The sequence below is a fragment of the Eriocheir sinensis genome, chromosome 66, assembly GCF_024679095.1.
Source record: "Eriocheir sinensis breed Jianghai 21 chromosome 66, ASM2467909v1, whole genome shotgun sequence".
In the NCBI taxonomy this organism is placed as follows: domain Eukaryota; kingdom Metazoa; phylum Arthropoda; class Malacostraca; order Decapoda; family Varunidae; genus Eriocheir; species Eriocheir sinensis.
The window spans coordinates 10063746-10088130 of NC_066574.1; the positions used below are offsets into that span (position 1 = coordinate 10063746).

The 24385-nt window shown below is 39.7% G+C and overlaps 1 protein-coding gene across 19 annotated transcripts in view; it reads left to right on the plus strand.

Moving 5' to 3' along the window:
- LOC126987850 (uncharacterized) overlaps window positions 1-24385 on the plus strand; it is a 122452-nt gene that overhangs the window by 77619 nt on the left and 20448 nt on the right. For 15 of the 19 annotated variants that reach the window (XM_050845286.1, XM_050845289.1, XM_050845285.1 and 12 more), the window contains 8 exons: window positions 634-787; window positions 2245-2398; window positions 3438-3554; window positions 5003-5210; window positions 7692-7816; window positions 8854-9120; window positions 18126-18282; window positions 18863-19038. In XM_050845286.1, the coding sequence (XP_050701243.1) occupies window positions 634-787; window positions 2245-2398; window positions 3438-3554; window positions 5003-5210; window positions 7692-7816; window positions 8854-9120; window positions 18126-18282; window positions 18863-19038 (1358 nt within the window). Of the gene's footprint in view, window positions 1-633; window positions 788-2244; window positions 2399-3437; window positions 3555-5002; window positions 5211-7691; window positions 7817-8853; window positions 9121-18125; window positions 18283-18862; window positions 19039-19476; window positions 19501-24385 lie in introns of all 19 variants that reach the window. The other 4 variants (XM_050845294.1, XM_050845288.1, XM_050845290.1 and 1 more) reach the window with 4 other exon arrangements.

Consider the following 24385-nt stretch of genomic DNA (forward strand, 5'->3'; position numbering starts at 1 on the left):
TTGTAGCAGTCTGCAGTCGTCGGTAGTCTTTACTGCTCTAAACAGCAAACTATTATCGGCAAATAGTCTAGTGTAAGAGTTAGGCGTTGAGAGTGGAAGATCGTTAATGTACAGGAGGAAAAGAAGGGGGCCTTGAACAGTGCCTTATGGGACACCTGAAGAAACAGGGACAGTGTCAGATGAAGATCCGTCAAGAACACGTTGAGTCCGGTTAGTAAGAAATGCAGTGATCCAGTGAAGAATAGGTCCTGAAATACCATAGTATTTCAATTTTAATGTCAGTCTTTTGTGTGGGACTTTGTCGAAGGCTTTGGCAAAATTAAAATAATAGCGTCAACTTGTTTGATGTCACGTCGGACAAGTAGCCTCGTGATGTCATGAAACGTAGTGATGAGGTGTAAATAATATGTCCATGTTCCTTAGATGGTAACGCAAAGTATAGTGACGAGTGTACTTAGAACCAGATACTCTTGATTCAGAGGCATTCAGTCATAAATAATCATCTAATAGGCAGTAACATCCTGTGCTGGTCCCTTATACTTTACAGTGATAAACTTTACCCGTACATATTCAGTATGAGAAATGCAGAATGCAAGACTGCTAATCATACGTGCTTCCATGTCCCCTCCACAGCCACCAACAAACCCGACTATGGCCTTGACGACCTGTCCACTGCCAACCTAAAACAGAAGTTCAAGATGTTCGAGCAGATCGCCACAGAGGAGGAACGAACCCCTGAACCCATATCCGTTCGCCGCTCACATTCACTTCTCAGCAAGGCTGCAAGGTGAGTGTGCTTCTTTTTTGTACAGTAAAGGAAGCAGCTCAAGGAAGAAAAAATAAAACATTAAGGGGAAAAAAAGCCCGCTAATCACTGCCCCCTTAAAAAAAGTTTAGAGAAGTGGCCAGAAGAGAGGTCAATAGGGTATATTCATCCTCACCAGGTGTCACCAGCGATTTGGTCGTTGGGCCCACGAAACTTGGACTATTTTTCAACTATCGTAAATTACCTGTGTTTCTCTGGGGCTTGTAACAATTACACTTCAATATATTAAGTAATCCTATTGTTGATAAAAATGTAGTTGATCATTCTTGTTGTTTTATTTATTAGTAAACAAGAAAATAAATGACCGATGCAAGATTATCTCACTGGAAATCTTTCTTCCATGAGAGCCCTGCAAAATCAAGCAGAATTGGATGTTTAAAAAAAAAAAGTTTATTACAATATTTGCTGAGTAGGGTGATATGGGGTTAAGACGTACAGCAAAATGAAAAATACATATTTCTAAAAAAAAAAGTTTTAAACTTATTGGCACCAGACAGACACCAAAAGAAAACTGAATCATTTGTCTAACTACTGTGTAATTTTCTAAGCTCAAAGTTTTTTTGTAGTTTGAGCTATTAAACATTTTCCATCAGGAACAAATTTATTTTACCTGACTAAATCAATCATATGATACCAGAACAAATAATAAGCATGCTAATAATTCTTGTACATATTATAATGAGCTTCTTTCCTTCACAGCCATTCATTCTTCCCTGCTTTCCTCATACCATACATCTGACTCTGCATTTATCACATAATTTTCGTTAGTTTATGGTGTTTCCAGCAAGTGAGTTTGTGCTAGATGGAATGAGTATCAAGTATGTATATGAGGCGCCGTCATGAAAAGAAAGGGCTAACGGACATAGATTTTTTGAGTAATAATTAAAAAAAGTTAATTTATTATTACTACCGATTAAAAAAATGTTTACTACTACTTACTTTCATTTTAATTAAAAAAAGGGAAGAGCTCTTTCTTTTGATTTTTAAAATAATAAAAAATAAAAAAAAAAAAAAAAGATTTTTTGTGTTTTTTTTTTCCTTTTTTTTTTTTTTTTTTTTTTTGGTTTTTGTTTTTTTTTTGGTTTTTTTTAAATGTATGGTGCAAGAAGTAAAAAAAAAAATAAATTTTTGTTTTTTGTGATTTTTTTTTTTTTTTTTTTTTTTTTTTTTTTTTTATTTTATTATCACTGTTCAGCCTAAAAAGCTTTTTTTTAACCTTATACCACTAGGATGGTTGAATTTTTTTTACATTTGCCCGACCTTACTTTTTTTACACATCTATCTCTACGACCACCTCTAACTCTACTCCGAATCGGCATTTTTTGGCCCTTTTCCTTTTTTCGGGCCCATATAATGTCTCAGCTAAGTGATTTGACATTTGTCAGCTTCATCCTTACAACCCATTTTCTCTTCTTCAGGTTCATGCAGGGTGATGATGAGTATGGTATTGAAAACTCTGAGCTCGGTGAATATGAGGATGATGATGAGGAAGAGGAGGAGGAGGATGAAGATGAGGAAGGGGAGGAAGGCGAAGAAGGTGATGGAGAAAAGATTAAGAAGAAAGATCGGCCGGTACGTATGGGATCAGAGTTATGGCGATAGGCATGAAAATTAGCTACAGGATTGTAGTGATGGAGATTCTTGACAGTCATTTGTGGCTCCATTCCAGATACAGTAAAACCCCCAGTAATTATCTTTCCTCTTAACAGTCATTTGTAGTTCCATTCCAAATACACTAAAACCCTTAATAACTGGCAACTGCAGGGATTCAGAGGTACCAGATAAGCAGAAATTTTGGATAGATGGGGGATATTCCAAAAATTTCCCATGAAATTTCATTGAACCCAACATGGTTTACACAGGTACTATACACTTATTACGCTGACTTAACTGTTCACTGACTACAAGTATGTACATACCTACCGGATGCTACTTGACCTGTTAGCCATGCAACGTTATGTATTGCCGCCAGTGGCAACAGAGCCAATGAGTCTTTCCAAAAAGGCGGTGCCATCTAAACGCTGAGACCAAGACCAAGATCAAGCCCCACTGGATGGGGAGACGCGGTAAACAGTGGAAATGTCGTAGTGTAGCCAGTGTCACCTCTGTTGCAAGCGGGTGCAGGGCAGTCCTACGTACAGTTGACTCACTAGCCACACAACTCCAGCAGGTGGAGTGAATCCAGTGGAACAGTGGATCAGAAGAATGGCACGCTGAGCCATTACTAATGGCTTAGCGTGCCTGTCTTGGTCTCGGCTTGGCTGCCCGACCAATGCAAAACTTGCTGCCGCTGCTGGCAACACAAAGGCAATTCCATGCCTGTTAATGGACCACTGGCAATGCTACACAATGATACATGGCTAATGGCTCAATTCTATGCAGGCTGGCCTACTCTAGAGGTGGTAGAAACACATTGTGGATATTTCAAATCTCACACTGGTCAGCTATTCATGAGCTTACAACAATTGTTCTTGGAATTTTCTAAATCTTTCACTGGTAAAATTTTTGCATGATAATTGAGGTTTCTAGACACCTGGGGTTTGGATAGTCGTGGTTTTACTGTATTGTTAAAGTTTGTGGTAAATGAAGATGATTTTCCCTGTGCTGCCAGACGAGTTTCAGTGGCATGAAGGACCTCAAGGCTGGATTTGCACGAAAAAATCGCCAAGACGAGCTCACCAAGAAGAGACGACAGGAGCTGGCCAAGTTCAGACAGATGTTGTGTGCCGTAAGTGTGCAAGTGTTTTTGTATTTACTTAGTTGTGATCTACAGGAACGGAGCTGTGCTCGTGCTGTCCCGTCTTTCCAACTACTTCTGTCTAATTTGGCCTTAAGTGCACTTATTGACTTAGCCTGTACCACTTCCCTCTCCAGCCCATTCCAGACCTCCACACATCTCTGCGGGAAGCTGTTCTTCTTGATGTCTCTTCTACAAGTTCCTTTTCTCAACAGCTTTCCATTTCCTCTTAAGTTTCTATCTTCTCTTATCAAAAGGTCATCTCTATCCAATTTCTCTAGACCATTCATCACCCTATACACTGCTATTAAATCTCCTCTTTCTCTTCTAATTTCCAATGTAGGGAGGTTCAGCCTCAGCAATCTTTCCTCATAAGGCAGGTCGCTCAGACTAGGTGCCATTTTTGTTGCCGCTGTCTGTATCCTCTCCAGTTTTCTAATGTGTTTCTTAAGTGATGGCGACCAAGCCACTGATGCATATTTTAGTCTAGGGCGTAACAAGGTCACAATTAATTTCCTTGCCATGTCCTCACCAAGGTATGTGAACGCTGCTCTGATGTTCCTCAGCAGGTTGTGTCTCAGCTGATATTTTATTCACATGTCTTTCTGGAGACAAGTTCTCTGTGATCATCACTCCAAGGTCTTTTTCTTCTGTCGTCTTATCTGACTTATCCTTTCCCAACTTATAATGTCCCTCTACTCTGATTGCACTCTTTCCAAATCCAATAACACTGCACTTTTTGGTATTAAAATCCATTTCCCAATTCCTGCTCCATTCCCACACTGTGTCCAGGTCTCTCTGGAGCAGCAAGCAGTCCTCCTCTTTTTCCACTCTTCTCATTATTTTAGCATCATTGGCAAACAGACTCGTATAGCTATCCACTTCTATCATATCATTAACATATACTGCAAACATAATTGGGGCCAACGCAGAGCCTTGCGGAACTCCACTCATGACATTTTTCCACCTTGATTTCCTGTCTCTAATAGTTGTTCTCATCATCCTGTTCTTCAAAAAATCCTCCATCCACTTTAGAAGTCCTCCTCGTAATTTACCCACCGTCTCCGGCTTCCACACCAACCTCCTATGCGGCACCTTGTCAAAGGCCTTTTTCAAGTCCAGGTAGAGAGCGTCAGCCCATCCATCTCTCCTGTACAACATCTATCACTCTTGAATAGAAACACACCAAGTTTGTCTGGCATGATTTTCCTTTCCTAAATTCGAACTGTCTTTCTGTGATTTCATTTTCCTCTAGGTGCTTTGTCCATTTCTTGTGTGTGTGTGTGTGTGTGTGTATTGAAGGTATCATAATAGAATTTAGATCCTTTATATGATTGAAAATACTGCCTTGTACAGTACCAATGGTCTTATATATTTGTAGGTTGGTTTTACTTATATATGATTTTCTATATAATAATATTGAAATACTTTCATTGCAGGGAAAGAACATATCAACACGAGAAATCTTTGAGGGTGGAAATGAAGATGAGCTAGGAAAGTTACAGCGAAAGGAACAAATCAAGATTGAGGGTCGCCCAGATGCTAAAAACCTGAGGGAGCGCTTTGAGAAGGGTTTGTCCCTCACAGAGAATGAGGAGGAGGAAAACCTAGACAAGAAGGAAGTGGATCGCGTTTTCAAAGAAGCAGGTTTGTGACTGTTTACTAACTGCTGTACCTTATTCAAATGCATCTATTGATGAATTGACTCTATATATGCAGTGAGTCCTCAAGTTACAACAGAGTTTGGGACCAGGACTCCAGTTGTAATGCCCCAGGATCTTAGGGGCCTCACTTTTTCTCTTTAGCACTGAATTTGACTGAAACATAGACTGATTAAGTTGACTAGAATAAATTAACCCATGTGTTTGAGTGTGACTGACGAAGGTAGGCTGCCACCACCCCAGAAATCTGTGGATTGAGCCACAGCTCAATGGGGAGAAAATAACTGAAGACTGAATGAACTGAACTACACTCAATCACACCGGGGTAAGGAACTGAACAGTGACTCCGTGAGGTAGTGTGAACACTTATTAGAACAGAGGACGTGAGGCAGTTTCCCGTGTGCCGTTCCGGCCGATCAACACGTAACTATAAAGTTCAGTGAAAGGTTCAGTGACAAACAGAATAAGCTAATTACAAAGGAATTTTTAATGAAAAGGTTACAACAATGAATGTCTAACTGATGTAATATTATATTAGTGCACAGTATTGGTAAACCTTGGCGGCCCTAAGGGACACTTCCAAGGAGGTGAAAACGAACTTGAAGCTTACATTCTAATGTATCTTGGAGGCCCTAATTTACCCTTGCCAGTTCTATGGACACTCACAAGGGTGACAAAAATGCAACTACATATTCAAAATAATTGGGTGAGGCACTTGGGAAATGGGTGTGGAAGTGTGTGTGTGAGTGGATGTGTGAGTGGACAGACGCTTAGCTGATTGGTACAAAACAAGGCCTATAGGGCAGATGAACGGAGACTCTGTTAACAACTTAACACACTAGGTATGTAGGTATATGTTAATATATTAACACAAGGGAAAGAACGAGAATTCACTGATATTTTGGGGGGGAAACACGAGCAACGTGAGGCAGGTCTTACCTATAGGACAGATGAACGGAGACTGGCCCATCTTGCGAGGAAGAGAGGGACGCATGTGCGGTTTGAAAACTGAGTGTCTCAATGCTATAAGGATGCTGGAGTGCCTCTATACATGAATGGTGAGTTGAGTGAAAGTTTTGGTGTTGGTGTGGGTGTGAGACAGGTAAGTGTGATGTCACCATAGGTTTTTGAATAGGTACATGGACGGTTGTTTGAGAGAAATGAAAGCCAGAGGGGGGGGAGCTAGGTCCAGGAGCTAGGTCTGAAAGTGAGAGGTACAGAGGAGTCATTGGTGGCAGGCCAGCTTGCAGATGATACAGTAATGCTGGCAGAGAATGAGGAGATGTGGCAGAGGATAGTGGATGAGTTTGACAGGGTGTGTAAGAGGAGAAAGCTGAAAGTGAATGCTGGAAAGAATAAGGTTATGGTATTTGAGAGGGCAAGAGAACAGATCATTGATTTTGCAAAGCCATACAGAGTTAGAGCAGAGAGCACAGCGAAGTGTAGGATTAGGCTGGGGGAGGAGAGAATGGAGGTGACTGATTTAAATATTTAGGGACAGTTTTATGTAAACATGGAAGTATGGAAGGTGAGGTGAGGGAAAGAACAGTGAAGGGCAGACAGGTAGTAGGTGCACTGGAGAGAGTTATGAAAGAAAGAATTGTGAGCATGGAGGTAAAAAGGGGAATAAGGAACAGTATTATCCTGCCAACTCTGCCGTATGCATTAGATGTGGACGTGGAATGCAGCACAGCAATCGAGAATAAGTGCAGTGGAAATGAGTTATATAAGAGGTGCGTGTGGTGTTTTAGGATGGGATGGAGGAAATATTGAAAGTGTATGAGAGACTTGGTATGGGTGTGACTTTGAAAGGAGTGGATTGTGGAGAGGTCCAATGGGTGAAGCGTGGTGCACTGGGATGATCTGGACACAAGATGAGAATGAAGGAAAATGAATTTGTGAAGAGAGTGTATGAGGGAATGAGTGAGGGAGGGGGTGTCAGGGGAAGACCACCTGTGAAGTGTTTCAATGGGGTGAGTGAGTGCTGGAGTGAGAGAGTTGGAAGTAACTGGATTGAGTGTGGTAAGAGGGAGTGCCAGAACAGGGAGAGATGGAGACACTTATGCTATGGCCAACCCCTGGAGGGAAGATCCTGTGAGAGAGCAAGGCGTCGGAGATATAGACAGATAGACAGAAGATCCCCTCACTCCCTTTCCAATTTTTCTTAATGTAATTATCTAAATTATCAGTTCACTTAATCAGTACTCTGCCAACCACCTAAGTCTCTTCTGTGTGACACTTATAATCCTTCATTGCATTTGGTTTCTCATTGCATGCCCAAACCCTCACAGTATAAGTCAACCCTTCCACCATGCTATGTGCATGCAGAGGCTGTCATCTCTGCCACATTTGTATGTGAGCTTTAAAGACTTAATGCTCATTATTTTCTTTTATCTAAGAAAAGCAACTCATTTTTTTTTATTAAGTATTAATGGTATGAGTATAGTAATGCTTGCCCCTTTTACAGAGACCGCTAGCAAGGCACGTAATCTCTTCAAAGAAATTGACAAGACTGTCACTGAGGGAGGAGAGGTAGTCATGCGTCCTCAGGGATCAGCTCAGGCCCGGCGGGAAAACAGGTTATCCAGAGACGTAAGTCAGTTCTGTTCAAGTTGAGCTTTCTTTGATCTTCAGTTACTTAGACCTCCCCTGTAAAAGTTATGGTTTCTCTTAAATATATTTGTAAGTTCTATCCAACAATGTAGGAGAATAGATTTTTCCAAGAAGCAAGTCATCAGTCTCACCTCATTGTCTGATGAATTATAATGCCAAATATTCTGTAGCTTTTCAAAAAATGCAGGTCATTAGCTCCTAAGAAGTCCAGTGTTTCTAAATATGTTTTGAATTCTTTGGGGATCCTGTCCAGTATCTATTTTTGTCCAGTATCTATTTTTCTCGTAATTATGTGAATCTCAAAATTTGTGGTTGTGGGTGATTTGAGTATTTTGTTAGATAATCATAATGGTTCTCTTCCACCTCACTTCTTTTATTCATCTTGATGCCTCTTTCTTGTAAATGTGTATTGCATCTTTTTTTTATTTCACTTGTAGGTTGCTGCATAGTGACTGTGGAAACTTGACTGTCATGTCTGCCGAGTATTTGCTTGTAGTTTCTTCTGTTTTTTTAATACCACTCACAGATTCAAGGGAGCTGCACTTCATGGAATATGCAGTGCTCTGGTGTATTATGGAAAACAATTTTGACATTTGCATATGTTCTTGCTGTGCGATTCCTATTTATGTCAGCCTCAAATTGATTATAAGCTCAAATTGCATCAGTAAATTGACCCTGTAGAGTTGCATGGATTTTTTTATTATTGTACAGTAAAAGATAATATAAATGCTTGTGGAAAGAAACAGTTGTGATTGCAATGGCATGACACTTTAATAACCCTTAAGTTATAAACAAGAGGTATCACTAAATATGGAATCATATTAGCAAAACTAATTTCAGTACTGAGCCTTCTTTTTCTGTTCTCACACTCATGCTGTTTTCCCTCCTCAAGAGTAGAGTGAATTCTCCAGCCTGACTCTACATACATCAGTCTTATAATGCAGCAGGACTTTCCTCCTGCACACACTCAGTTGCAGGTGACATTCTAACCAGTGAGTGTTGCTGGTGTGTTTCAGGGCAAACGCATTCGAAATTTCACTTCACAAGTGTTTGAAGATGACTCTGAGGAAGAAGAGGAAGATGAAAAATCTTCCCTTGCTGACCACTTTAAATTCTTTGCCACATATGAAGAACGTGCCAAAGATGATGGAAGCAAAAGGAAGAAAAAGCTATTCCGCTTCACTCCGCCCCGAGATGGAGAGGATCAGGTTGATGAAGACCTAGTTAAGACGCATTTGCCCAAACGTTGCATGGCATTTAATTGTGCGGTGTGCCGGCTTCGGGTAATTTTTTCCATGGTCACTGAGTTGTTCCCTTTCCTGACCCTGGCCCTCAACCCACCACCTCCACCATTCCCTGTGTTGTCTGTGAGGTCCCCATCAACCCACCCACTGTGTTTGTTGTCGTCCCAGCAGACAAAAGATACACACACGCCTTTCATTATTCTGGACCAAAGTCTCCCATGTGTGGTGTTTGATGTGGCACCAGAGATTCAGCCCTTGCCATTACCACCTCAGGCCAGGCCCTTTTTCCTCTTTCTTCCCCTTCTCGCTCTGGTCCTTCACCAAGCATCTCTTATCAGTTAGGACACAAAAGCACATCCTGCGTCCAAAAGGTTACATGTCCCTTTCAAGTAAAGTGCATTTGAGCCTTTGTTCTTTACCATTCTTTATCCATTTATCAATGTATCAAAGAAAAATTATAGATATATACAAAGATTTATTTTGCAAACACCACTTGTAGTTTTCTTAAATTAAAATGTATAAATTATAGCACTACAGTAAACCCTCTGGTGTCTGGGTTAATAGAGCCACGGGGGAACCCGGATATGGGAAAAACCCGGATATGGTGTGGGTTAAGTCTACGGACCCACAAACCCAATTTTCACCTACCGCATTTAATAAAAATGATAAATAAACATATATTTCTATACATATACACAACCGCTTGAGCTTCCCCGCTGTTTGGGGCCGGAGCGTGCTGCACCCACCCACCCAGCAAACTTGGGTGGGATTAATCTCTTGTGTTGCGTGCACTGACCTACAACGGCAGCCTAAACACGCTGCTGAACCGTATCCTAGTTCGAGCCCACCCTCCTGCGGCCTAAGACTCTGCATCGCTCACTTCCACCTGGCAATCCTCATTCTCAGGTCGATGTTGATGTTGACACCCGTGTCTTGCCCACACAACCCCCTCTCTTTAATGAGAAGCCTCATGGCATTAGCTGCACCTCCTCGTGGCGGCGCACGTTCTTACCGTGTTTGCCAATGCGATCAGCCTTCAATGCAGCGACCTCTCTCTCTTGATGGTAACTCCACTCTCCGTGCGATAACGTATCCTGAGGGTGACACCGCACGCAATGTCGTCGGTTAGAACCCTAGTTTTCACACTGACGCAGCTTCTATCGAGCGGTTGGTTGGAACGAAGCACTCCACTCTTGCAGGCGACGACGGGTGACGGTGCGCTGGGGCTGGTGTCCATGGTGCGCTCGTACCTCGACACGGCCTCACGCGGAAACCCACCCACCAGTCTACTGACTTGTGCACAAAAAGGGTTGGGAGTGCACGCGGGCGACGTGGCCGGCAGAGTTTCGAGCCCACGCATCCGCTGTCTCTCTTCTACCTTCGGCCAAGCAAACGTGTGGCACGTCTCCTGGTGGTGGTAGTGGTGGTGGTGGTGTTGTGCTCGTTCGCCGCTTGGCCCCAGCTAATGCCATAGCTACCTGGTTGATCCTGCCAGTAGTAATATGCTTGTCTCAAAGATTAAGCCATGCATGTCTAAGTACAAGCTGATTTAAGGCAAAACTGCGAATGGCTCTTTCAGTCAGCTATGATTCATTGGATCTGTACCCACACTTACTTGGATAACTGTGATAATTCTAAAGCTAATACGTGCACCATGTCTCTGACCACAAGGGAAGAACGCTTTTATTAAACAATGGTGGGCGGGGCGCTTGTTGTGTTGTGGTGCAGTACGCCGCCCGGGCAGAGCTAAGAGGCATCACACGGGCAATTTGAATGACTTTTGGAGGTGTGCGACAATTTTTTCTATTTTTTTGGAAAAAATAAAATATTTTTTTTAAACTCCCGGATATGGGCGAGGTCGGATACGGTGCACCCGGATGACTGAGGGTTTACTGTATATAAAGACTATATTTGATTACATTCAAATCCAAAATGTTATTCCTGTTTAAAGATATGGAAACATGATATAAAGCTGTCATAACCCTTTGGTTCTTGGTGTGTTTTTTTATGTGGTTTAGAGTGTGGATAAGTTTAGGTGTTTAGGTTCTTCTTTAATGAACTTCTTATGATAGAAAAAGTTCCCTTCATCTAGTATACTTTGAAATGTTGGCTCTAAGCTGCTGTAGGTGATCACTACTGTATAGAAATAAACTGGTGTTTGTGTCGCTTAAAATCCAGGCACATGTACATGCGCATAAGTTAACTTGCATTCATCACTGGTAACTGCCAGGAGTCATTTACCAAGTTAAAACCATTCCCAACTTCCTCTTCGTATCAACTGTTAACCTTTAAATGTGCATATTATTTTATGTACCCTTATACAGTTTACTTTTTTTACAAAATTATATAGTTATGATACAGTTATTGTCAACCACATAATTCTAAAGTATTTAAAGACAAAATAAAAAATATTGAGTTTACGTATACATTAACCCTTTCGTTGCTAAACGCTCGCAGCGAGCACTAGCGCAACTTGCCGGTGGTGCTAAACACCTGCTGCGTATGAGAGTGTTCCAACACTATTTCTCACCATAAAAGCATTGCCAATTCAGTGGATTTTTCAGTAAATTTGGTGGAAAATCATATCAGCCTAGCGCAGAAAATCTATGGACGAGCAATTGGTGGATGTTGTTATCCAATATAGTGGCATTTTTGCATAGCTTCACATGACTGATATTTTGACCAAATAGTTGTAAATTTTGCAGTTGGCAATACTGACCTGCCAGCACCCCATCATCAAGAGATCTACTCAGTAGTTGCCTTACAGCTGACCGTCGCGCACGTGTAAATGTACGTCTTCACAGGCAACATCCCCTGAACATGCCTGTACATTCACAGGAGAGGATTACATCACCAAATCTTATAGATCTTGGCCTCCTCTTTCCAATGGTGTTTTTGTTTTTTTAGCTGTGATGAATAGTTTTTGAGATACAGAGGTTAAAAGAGCGAGCACTAGCGTCACTTGTTGGTGGTGCTAAAAGCTCGCTGCGAGCACCAGTCGCACTCACAGCAATAAACACCCCCTGAATGTGCCTGTACATTTGCAGGAGAGGCTTACATAACCGAATCTTATAGATCTTGGCCTCCTCTTTCCAATGGTGTTTTTGTTTTGTAGCTGTGATGAATAGTTTTTGAGATACAACGGTTAAAAGAGATCCCCTTCCCCCGCTGGGGTGCCTGAGCACGCCTGGGGGAATAGTCTCGTTGCGAGCGCTTAGCAAGGAAAGGGTTTAGACGGGAGTTGTTATGATTTCATATTTTTCATCAACATTATCCTCCCAACACATTCCTCAAATCTCCATGTGGATCTTTACTTCATTGAACCTTGCATGTGAAATAAATTGTATTTTCCAAATTTCTTCAAAAAATATTAGATATATCCATTTCCATCTTGTGTACCTAGAGGTTGTTTTGTAGTTAGGGTATATCTTGCTCTGAGTTTCTCTCTTGGTTCATGCCACCAGAGGTACTGTGGCAAAGGTTTCTTGGCACACTTTCTCAGTATATTTTTTGTCAGTAATGACCAGTTTGGGATGATATTTTAGAATAGTATATCTTAGAATTCTTTTACTAGTGTTTGTGTGCTACATATAGCATCTTGAAATTCAATCACTCTTCAGCACTTTTCATAAACTGTGTATGAAATTTGTTTTTCCATCAGCTTTTTTCAGACTTGTGACACTTGGCTTTGACACTTAGCTTGGACTCTTTATCATCTACTCTGCTATTTCCAACATAGTCTTTTTTTCACCGAGTTCATCTATGTGCAATATAAAATTAACCTTGCATTAGCATCATTATGTATGTAGTTTTTTCTTAATTTCTTTGAATTCATCCATGGACTAGGACCAAGAGTCAGCATTATCATGTAGCACTGTCATCTGTCTAATCAATATATGGTTTGAAATTTTCATCAAATAGCTTCAACATTTTTGCTTCCCCCATTATACATTTTCATGATCCTCGTAGTTTCATGCCCCTACACATCAAAACTTCTATCACATTTTGGATTCAGCTGTCTTAGTGTCATACATTTACAAACTTTGATGAGCAGGGTTCACTTTCATGCACCCACCCATCACTCACTGCCTAGTTCTGTGGTGGTGACTGGCGTCAACCCACCTCCCACCACTGGCTCTGTTGAAGTCCCACAACCACCCTCCAGTTAACAGTCAACCTGTGACCGTCGGAACTATCTGTCAGTTAGTTGCCCTTCCTCATGAGTTCAGTGTCACTCTTCCTCATGAGCTTTGTGCCTTAGACTGCCTAGTATTTACTGGGGAGGGACAAAGTTAAATATTGTCTGGACACTTTGCCAAACACCTGAAAGAGGTATGAAGTTGTAACTACACTCAGGGCCAGATTTCCTTACAAGCCACCCAGTGCTGGTTCTAGTCTTCATTAGTATTAGAATGTATTGGGGCCTCTTAGCTACCCCTTCTTGTATTTTTGCTGGTAATTTAGATTATTTCTAAATACATTTTATGAATATACCTTTCACATATTTAAAAGTACGTATGACGCTGATTAAAGTACATGTATGAAGAGTTCGGTTTTAATTCCTTACTTTTTTAAATGTGAATATTTTGAAGCCCGTACAGGCAAAGGGGCTCCAAACAGCTGCTTGAATTGTTTCTAACCAGAACCAGCCCTAAGCCAACCTGGCCAAAGCATGAGACAGTAATTTATGTTTGAGCAAATAATCAGCTGCCCCTATTTCATGAGGCTGTAATAAAAATCCACCTGAAATCATCAAATGATGCACCGAGCCTAGTCTGAGAGGTTCACAAAGTTGTAATAAATGAGCTGTGTCTTGCCATCGTCAATACATCATCGACACGTTGGCTAGGAGGAGGCAGAAAGGATAAATCTGGTCCTTGTGATGACTTGTAATATTTCCTCATTTCAAACTTTAACTAACAATGTCTGATTCACTCAAGACATGAGTAACTGAAGGGACACTCCTTTTCATTAATCTGGTGTTTTGCCTGACTTTTCTCACTCATTACTTTTTGTTTTCTAATTTCCTATTTGTTGTATCATCAAAATCAGTAGAACTATGTTTCTGCTTGAACTTTTGTTTTTCACTTTTAATACATTGTAGAAAATGTGTATTTGGCTGGCTGACTGACTGCTGCAAATATGAATCTGGTAATGCTTGTGTTTTAAGTTCCTGTTCACTAAAACTATACCAATTTTTCTTTACTTAGTAATACAATGTTAACTAACTCTTCCCACTTTGACATGACACCGAGCACTAACTTCTAATGGACATACTAAATGATCGGGTCCATTAGAAGTGAAGGCCTATGGATACCCAAAGTGCCATTGTGGCTCAATATGTCCCATTCCCTTCTGGCCCTCCACTGACCACATTTACCTCTGAATGAACCTTTTTGACACACCCTGAACTCCTTCCCTTCAGCCCCCATCCACCTCGCTCACCACTCACTCACTCTAACCTCTTCCATGCTTCTGTTGGGAATATCTTTCCTAATTACTTTAAGGTCACACTGAGCTGTGGTATTTAACTCCTAGGCTACGGGTATTTCTTCCCGCAACTCTTGCATCATGCGGGTTATTTTAGTCGGCGCTGAACACTAAAGTTATTTTTTCTGAGCTCAGTTACTCCAATACTATCATTCTGATAAATTTGGTCTCATTAGATTCAGCTTACCTTGAACTGAACTCAGAATGATGTTGATAATTTTAACTCTAGTATTAGTGGGAGCTGGAGGTGGGAACATGGGGTAGCTGTGTGTTTCTGGATATTTACAGATACCAGGATATTTCTGACTGCCAAAAAATACACTGATAGTCAATAAAAATGTCTTGATCTCAGCGCAGTACAGTTTATTCAGTTACGTTCAGGAGTAGCTAGATAAAAATTTGTTAAAATTTGATGTGATGTATTTGTTCTCCATAGACTTTAACGGTCACCTGACGTGTTCATATCTCAGCAGGTGGCATGTCACCAACTTTTAAAGTTTACTCTTAAGAATAGCGGGAGCACATATGACCCATTTTCGCTACATTCACTGAAATATTCCAGCGGGAGATGCCTTGTGTTATATAACTACACCTGTAGCCAAGGCTACTGATGTGATATATAACTACACCCGTAGTCTAAGGATTAACTAAGTTTTGTAACTGCATAGTATCTGAAATTTAGGCCACATAAGGATATCAAGCTGGTAATAATAAGCAGTAACTGGCTGAATGAAGCTGAGTCTTACACATCCCTTAATTAAGCATATAAGCAGCATGAGGATACCAGCTAATGGAGAAACTTAATCAAACCACATTAATAATGATAATTATGACAATAATAATAATAATAATCATAATAATAATAATCATAATAATTATAATAATATTTAATCAGACAACATTGATCCTTGACATGGGAAACACAATAGGTCAAAATGTTTGCTCATCTTCAAAGGCAAATAGTTTATGAGGAAGACATCTCCTCACATATTCCCTCTTATGTTATTCCTCTCTGCTCCAGTTCACACAGCATCCCTCATCAGAGAGATTCCATAACTGAACATAATGTTTTCACCAGAAGATGCCCAGTCTTTTTTTTTCCATTATTGTCTCCTCAAAATTCATTTCCATTCCATGTCAATGTAACTTTTCCTTTATTTAGTCAAAGAGGTTCCTTATATCTAACACAGTGCTGGGATTGAATTGTTCCCATATTGTTTTCTTATCTTTGTGCCATCTTTATTGTCTTCTCAGCATTCTTTTCTGTGTTATTTTACCCTGTAATGTAACCTGTCCAGAGGGTATTCTGTATTTATGTTTACTTGATTGTATCTTTATTCTTCCTTCAATCATTTATTCATTCCTCAGCATTTTATTTCTTTTTATTTTGCACCAAGGATTACTTATAAGGAATATGTCTTCTTTAATCTTCTTTCAATCATTTATTCATTCCTCAGCATTTTATTTCTTTTTATTCTGCACCAAGGATTACTTATAAAGAATATGTCTTCTTTAAAGTATGATGCACATTTTAGCTTTGATATCCACTTTATTAAGACAGTTGTGATTGCAGTGCTTATTTAATTATTAGATTTCTATTATCTTTTCACTTGTCTTTTTTTCTTTTGTGCTTCCTAAGCCTTGCTTCTCTTAGCTACACTGCAGGTCCTCTCCTCTTTCTCTTTTTACAATGCTGCTTTGTTCAAAAATTTTCTTGGCTCTACACTCTCCGTTCTCTGCTCTCTCTCACACTTTGCTCAAAGATGTCACTTAGGCATCTCTTTTGGCAGTTCTGTGTTCAGTCATGCGATGCTTTCGTGGCAGAATTTTGTCATTTGCTTTTATCAAATATCGAGTGTTACATCCCAGAAGGTTAAAAGTAATTATTGCATTCAAATATAATGCTAAAACCAATATTTTTATAGTTCATGTTAATTTTCAACTATATACTCATTTTCTCTTCTTTTTTGTCCTGTTTCTATTTCTTAGTTTTCTTCAATTTTCATTAACCCGGTAGCAGCGACGGGCCAAATTTGTGGCTTTACCGTGTAGCAGCAGCAGGCCAAATTTGTGCCTTGCTATAAACCCCCCAAAATAGATGATGCATAAACTGATCACAAATGCTTCGATATATACTATGAAATGGTTTGTCTGAGAGGTGATTTTTTCTCATTTTTCTCGCTTAGAGGGACCATTAAGAAACATGATCCTCGCTGCTACCGGGTTAATATAATCATCTGAAATGTTCTCCCTATTGCTAGTTTCTGAGGCATGATTTGGTGAAAATTATTTTGTTTACCTTTAAGATTTGTCAAAGTCTACAGTTCCCTTGTCATAGCTATTGTATCTATCTCATAAAAGTTTGCTCAGTCCATCCTCTCCCCTAAACACTCTGAGGAGCAAGACGATTCACAGTAATATTGATGTTTTCTGTGGTCACACCCTACTGGCACTCCATTGATATAAAGAAACTATCACTTTTTCATTTAAGCAACCTTCACTTATATATATATATATTTATATTTGTTTGAACAGCAATACTGATATTCTCTGTAGCCACACCTCACAGGCACTCCATGACTGTAGGGAAATTACCATCGTTCCTTTTTTTATTTTATATAACCTTCACTTAACAGTACATTTATTTACTTTCCATATGTCAACAGTTACTTGTTTATTGGTGTTTGTCTTTGTCTTTTCCTTTATCCATCTCCTCCTCTCCTTCCCTTTGTAATTTATTTGTTTTGACATTTTTTGTGTACAAATTTTTAGTTTAAAGTTAAATGGTAGTGTTCAACCACTCTTTGATTATTAGCTATTGTTTTATTCTAATATTTTATCATACTGTAATTAATAATGGATTTCTAACTGGCAATGAAACAAAAAATAAATAAATTTCTTTCAATCATAATTTTCCTGATAAATAATTGGAAGTTAATGTAAATACTCAAGTTCCAAATGAATGTCAGAAGAGTGGAGTAGACAGTTTGTCACTTTTTTATTATTATTATTGTAGGAGTCTAATGCAAACCTACATCACCAACCCTCTAATGCCCCGTTGTGTGGATGAGTGTACTATTTTTTTCTTTTTCTTTTATGTTACTAATATATTTACGTATCTAATTTCATCTTTTTAGCTAAATAAGGAAATCTGCCATTTTTGCAATAAATAATCAAGTACTGACTAATACAACTAACTTTTCTTTTGGTTTCACAGCTGTATTGTATGTGTTATTTCTAACAGATACCTTTTTTCTAAGCCTTTTTCCAGGTGCTCTTCTTTTTAGTAGACGTTCATCCCTCAAATAACAAAGAACTGTAGCTAAACTAATCATATTACTCATTATTTTGCAAGGGTAAAACTAAATAAGATCTTAAACTAATCAGCCAAACCAGATGTGACTGCAGACACTGATCCATCCACTCAGCCATCCCTCCTCCCTCCCACCCCTCCCTTACACACTCCTTGCCACACACTACACTGCCTCTAACAACCTCCCACAACCTTGCCCCTACAAGACTTGTCTCAGCACAGTATACGTCATGCCTTTCAGGGCATTGAGGTGGAGGAGATGGAACTTGGCAGAGACCCGAACCTTGTAAAATGCACAGACAATTATGAAGATGCAGTAGACTGCCGAGGCACACGCAAACTTCTGGCCAAGTTTAGGAAGATGGAGATGCAAGCCGAGGATATGGAAGGAACCACTGGTAAGAAGAATGAGCCCTCTTGTTTTCCTCAGAATATGAGCTTATGAGAATTGAAGAGTAAAGTTTTTTTTTTACAGCTAAGGAGACAGTTCAAGGGCATAAAGAAAAATATATAAAAAAAAACCACTACTTACTGCTCCTGAATAGAGGTCAAAGGAGTGGCCAAAAAGAGAGGTCAGTTTCGGGAAGAGAGGTGTCCTGATACCCTCCTCTTGAAAGAGTTCAAGTCATAGGCAGGAGGAAATATAGATGAAGGGAGATTGTTCCAGAGTTTACCAGTGTGAGGGATGAAAGAGTGAAGATGCTGGTTGACTCTTGCATAAGGGGTTTGGACACAAATTATTTTCCTCTCCTATTCTCACTATATCTTACTTAGAGGCAAGAAGTGAGGTGGTTCTTATTACCTCTGTCTCTTTTTAGCCTGCATGATTACTACTTAGCATTGTACCCTAAGTTTCAAAATCACACAAACTATTTCTACATGTGTTTTTTTTTACATTTCCTAAAGTTCCTTCTCTTTTTTCTTCATAAATATAATGAAATGCTTTAAATATTCATGATGATTCTGATTCCTGTCCAGGTCCTCGTGGACCCAAGCAGTTCACTCCACCCCCTGAGGGGGAGGAGTATGACTCTGATGAAGAATATTCTGATGAAGAGTATTCTGATGACGATGAGGAAGACAGTGAGGAGGACAGTGAAGAGGACAGTGAGGGAGAGAAAAAGCCAAAATACAAAGATGAAGTCCTGGAGATGGTAAGGAAATTATATTGTTTTGTAGTTATTTAGAGCTTTCAACATCCTCCTGTTTATAATACAATTCCTCTCACTAAAAACATATTTACATACTTCAAAATATCAAGAGTTGGTAAGTATTAACTGAATAATAAAGTGAGGTTATAATATATATTTTTTTACATGCATAAATATTTTTAAATGTAACTAGAAACATAAAACTAATCATGTTAATATTCTTAATTTTGTCGTGTGGGAAACAATATCCAATTTTTAAAGATCTTGGCCCAGCTACTTACCATTAAATGTGCATCTAGATTTTGATGAGAAATATTTTTAGAACTCTGGGGAAAATCTAAGTAAAACTAGTCTTTTTACCATCGATTGAATTTTTTCCTTAAACATTATGAATGAATCTGAAGCATACTGACATTGTTGTTGTTATTGTTGCTGTTGCAGCTGGTAGGTGTGGCAGTGGGCTAGGTGAGGTACTCGCAGTGTACAGACTCAATATTCTGCCTTAGTAACACTTTTCCCCAAAATGCTTAAATAACTCATCAGGTGATGGTAAGATTTGGAGCAAGCATGCACTGGTCCTGTAACTCACTTCAGTTACCTGAATTTTTTTTTTAGTTTTTCACAACATTTTCTTGTTTTATGTATCAAAAAAATGTTTTTTGATAACAGTAAAGTAACAGCATTTTGACACCATGGACCACTTAATAGAGTGAGCCATCAAATAATAAGCAAGGTTTATCTATACAAAGAAGGGGCTGTAACTCTGTAACATTAGTCCAACAGTGATGTCTTAATGCTGATTACAACATAATTCAAAGCACCCTATTTCAGCATAAAAGCAAACATGAGTAAATATAAAGGGAAAGACGCCAGTTACTGAGACTATAGAAAGATAATTTTGTCCGGCTCTTTCTGCTTCTTGAAATATTTTTAGATGATATCTTTATGATGACTTGGACACAAATATCACAATTATGGCTTAAATTGTGATAGTTATAGTTTTAAGATATTGGGCATTTTTCTATGAAAGTGTATATTTTATAAGACTTTTTGAAATATTACTGAAATTAGAAATATAAATGAATATTATATTGATTATACTCATAAGGAGCAGGGCCAATCCTAATTCCTAATTGGTACCTGATCGATTTTAAAATGCCCCAATTACATTACATTATCATATACTGGATTCAGAGTCACCTTCCTTTTGCCAGCCAGGCTTGGCTGTTTTTTCATATGTTGTAAGGGGCTTTGTAGATGACAAAGCATACAAGTTTCATTCAATTCAGACCGTTTATTTTCCTAGGAATAAAAAAAGTATTTGTAAGTGGTAAAGTAAAATAATTTGGAAAATCATTTTAAAAGTAGATTACATTGAAGATTATCCAGATCAAGAAAAAAAAGTGAAATCAGTTGTATCAGTTACAGTAAAACCCTTATAACTCAGCACGGTAGGGTCTCTAGCCTTGCCGAGTTATTCAACATTCCAACTTGTGCAAATCCACCTCCTCTCTGATATGCATATATATTAAAAAGTACAGTAAGAGCTGACATATTGAAGTATGGTGTGATCACTTAACACTTAAAAAATGAAATACAAAGCTCAAAGATATGGAGATGGAGCTGGTAAGAATCCATAGGCAGATGACACACGATGCACGATGACACACATGAGAGAGCGAGTGAGCGTGGGGTGGGTACAGGTTCAAACAAGTGCAGGCATCTGCCAAGTGTAAACTGTGAGATGTGGCCACAACTCTGCAGTGTTCCGAAATGTACGTGCGCGGCATCCAGGAAGATGCAAGTTCGTGGCCTGCATGCCGCCACAAGTTGGGATTTTTCAGTCATTGCTGAGTGGCCTAGGGTTACCCATATGTCCTGAAGACCACCTATCAATCCAGACTCTAGATCAGTGTTTTTCAACCGGGGTTCCACATGAAGTCGCTAGGTTCCACAAGAAACAGTGATAAGTATGCTAATGCATCATTTAGTAGTTTTTGTTTAATCTTATATTCATAATTTTACTACACACGTACAGCATTTTGTTGGAAATTCTTTGGTTATTTTAATAAAGGCTTCAACCTCATATTATTTAAAATTACTGTTGAACCTCGCTAACTCAGACTAATAGGGGGAAAGATTGGTCCGACAAACGCAAATGTCCGACAATGACGGATTTACCCCCCAAAAAACAAAGAACCTCAGAAGCAAACCTAAAATATATTTAATTATATTAAACTTATGTAACAGAACTTAAAGAAATATATTGCATGCAAGTTGGTGACCTTCCTCTTCACCCCACATGGTCTTGAAGCTCTTGAGGATATGTTGGCATAAAAAGTCACACGTGTCAACCACAATCTGACTTGAAAATAGTAGAAAAAACGGCAGCAACCATGGGGTGCTTGCGACGCTGCGATGTAAACAACATGGACCGACAGTACTTGTCGGTCAAAGTCTGTACTGCCGGTCGCAACCAGGGCGGGCAGTTTAACTCGGACATTAGTCCCTGGGTCGGTCAGAGTCTGACTTAGCTCAAAATCTGATTTGCTGGGGTCCGAGTTAGCAAGGCTCAACAGTATAATAATCACAGGGAATGTATATATTTAGCGATGTCTGTATGTAATAATAGGGATAGATGTTAATAATGGTATATAATAATTTATATGCAGGGGTTCCCTGAGACATGAAAACTATTTCAAAGGTTCCACAAGGGTAAGAAGGTTGAGAAATGCTGCTCTAGATTCTCCCTCTAAAACGAGGATTAAAGATGAGCTCCTGGGGACAGTATGAGCCAAGCAAGATGGCCCTGCTGTAAACACTTGCCTGCACCAAAATGGGCTGGACTGACCACCGGACACTACCAAGAAAGCCTACTGGCACCATAGGCATAAAAAAAAATAATAATAATAATAATAATAATAATGATAATAATAATTAAATGGGCTCGTTAGACTTACACCCAGCCGCAGTTGTTGGGGTGAGTCCAATGGGACAGTGGATCATCTCTGCATGACAAAATTAGACCCCCACACAACAGCTCCCCAACACTATTTCAGCATCAGTTCTTATTGGTAACTCTTTACTGGAAGCAGCAATTATAGTTGAATGAAATATTTGCAGATGGCAAGAAGATGCAGAAGAGGTGACACTGACCATACTTATATAATATCTTCTCCTTCCTTATCAAACACTGGTGCCCCCACCCCTCCCAACACATACACAATGGCTCCTCGGACCATTGGCTAATGCCATCATCTTGATTAAATTTGTTGCACCAGTCACATAATGGTGCATAATGTTGCATGCCTAACATATCCTTTGAATGCAGAGATGTTAAAAAAATGTTTGTGTGGACACACCATGCTGAGTGTAGATCATGAGATGTGGCTACAGAGTTTGGCAGCATATCAGAATCGGAGAGTAGGAAAGAGTGAGTTGGCTCCTATGCCCCAGGAGGTGTGTTTACAGTAGCCTACATGTTGAAACTAAGCTGGTGTGGGTTCATTATACTGCGTAGAGACCACTCTATGTGGTTACAAGTCAACAAAATGCCGAGATTCATAATTTTTTTCTGTTATTAACAGGAAATCAAAATTGATTTTCTAATTAATATTTCCTTGCCTTGCTGAGCTATGTCAAAGTCCAAGTTATAGAATGCTGAGTTATAAGGGTTTTACTGTATTACAAAACAGTGTATATATAAAGAGAAAGAGATGCCTCTATGAAAAATAGAGTTTGAAATGGTTGGGGTGCTCATATATTATACATCATGTTTTAAAGAATTTCTGGTTACCTATTCAAGTCCTATTGTTAACATTGTTTTCTCAAAACCAGAGAAAGTTCAAAGTATATTCTCATACTTTTCCCCATATAAGGTCATCAAAATAAAAAATGTAACATTATCTTGGCGTCTTCTCCTTAATTTTAACATGAGCAGTACCCAAAAATGCTTGTAAGGTAACACAAGGCAGGCTTGATGGCACTAAATATATTGTGGTTCTTAACCATAAAACAAGATATTAACTTCATAATTTAACAAACACCTGATATATACTTGTAGCTAACACAGTAAAGTTCTATCTACATGAAGCAAATTGGCTATTATAGGAAGAGGCTTAACATGAATATGAAAAAAACTGAACTCAAAGCAATAATAGACAAAAATATCAACTTTTGACATGAATGAAGAAGGTACAGTGGCCTCGCATCCAACACTGCTGCTGATGTGAATTTGATCTCATATGCTAAGTTTCATAGACATGATCAGTCTGGATACACACCCAGCAAGTCAACAATTGACCAAATCCTTGCACTTCACATCATTGTAGAACACTGACTTGAGTTTCGACAGGGGTTGCTCGCAACCTTTGTTGATCTCAAGAAGGCTTTTGACTCAGTGCATCGTGAGGTACTCTGGGACATTCTACGGATCTGTGGGATCCCAGCACCTCCACGTTCTGTGCCAGCTGAAACAGGGTCTCAACCTGCTCCTGGGTTCGCTTCTTCAACCGGGCCCTGTATACCTCAGCCTGGTGGTGGTGCCTGAAGCATCGCTACAAGGCCTCTGCCACGCTCTGGTACGAGATGCACTGGGATGGCGGCAGCCCCAAGACTTCCACCACCACGCCCTGTAGCATTGTTGCCAAATGCAAAGCCTTCTCCACCTCACTCCGGCCTTGGGCAGCTGCCAGCATCTCAAACTGGACAGAATAAGCTCCCCAGGCTACCTTTCTATTGTACTCCGCTGGCTTACGCCTTACAGAATGCCTGGTAGTCAAGGGACTGCAGGGTGGAGAGGGAGAAATGCACGGTCTGTGGAGTCCCCAGCACGCTCAGGCACTGCCCCACACTCTGCCTTTTCGTTAACACCTCCCTCCCACCAAACACAAACTCAGAAGCAACACACACTGTGTATACACAAATACACACATACATAACAATTACCTAAAATCAGCCGCTCAGCTGATAATTATAAACAAACAGACAAAAAGCTTACTGAACCTGTCATGGACCTTTCATTGAAGACAAAGTGAATTACTAATACACAAATTGAAAACAAACTCAAAGAAACTCAACAACTCTGAACAAGAATACGAAGCTTAGTGAATCAATAAACCCATTGTGGAGGTCACATGACCATCACTGCCAACACAACATGAGGCCACCTAGCAAGTGTTGCATATGCAAACTTGTCTAAACATGTCCAGCAACTGCCAGACCTGGCTGAATTCCCAGATTTTTTACCTGGATTCTATTTCAGTTCCCTGACTTGAATGGGTATATATATGTTTGACAATTGCTGGACCCAGGATTTTGTCTGGGAAATCGAGGGTTGAGTGTATTGTCC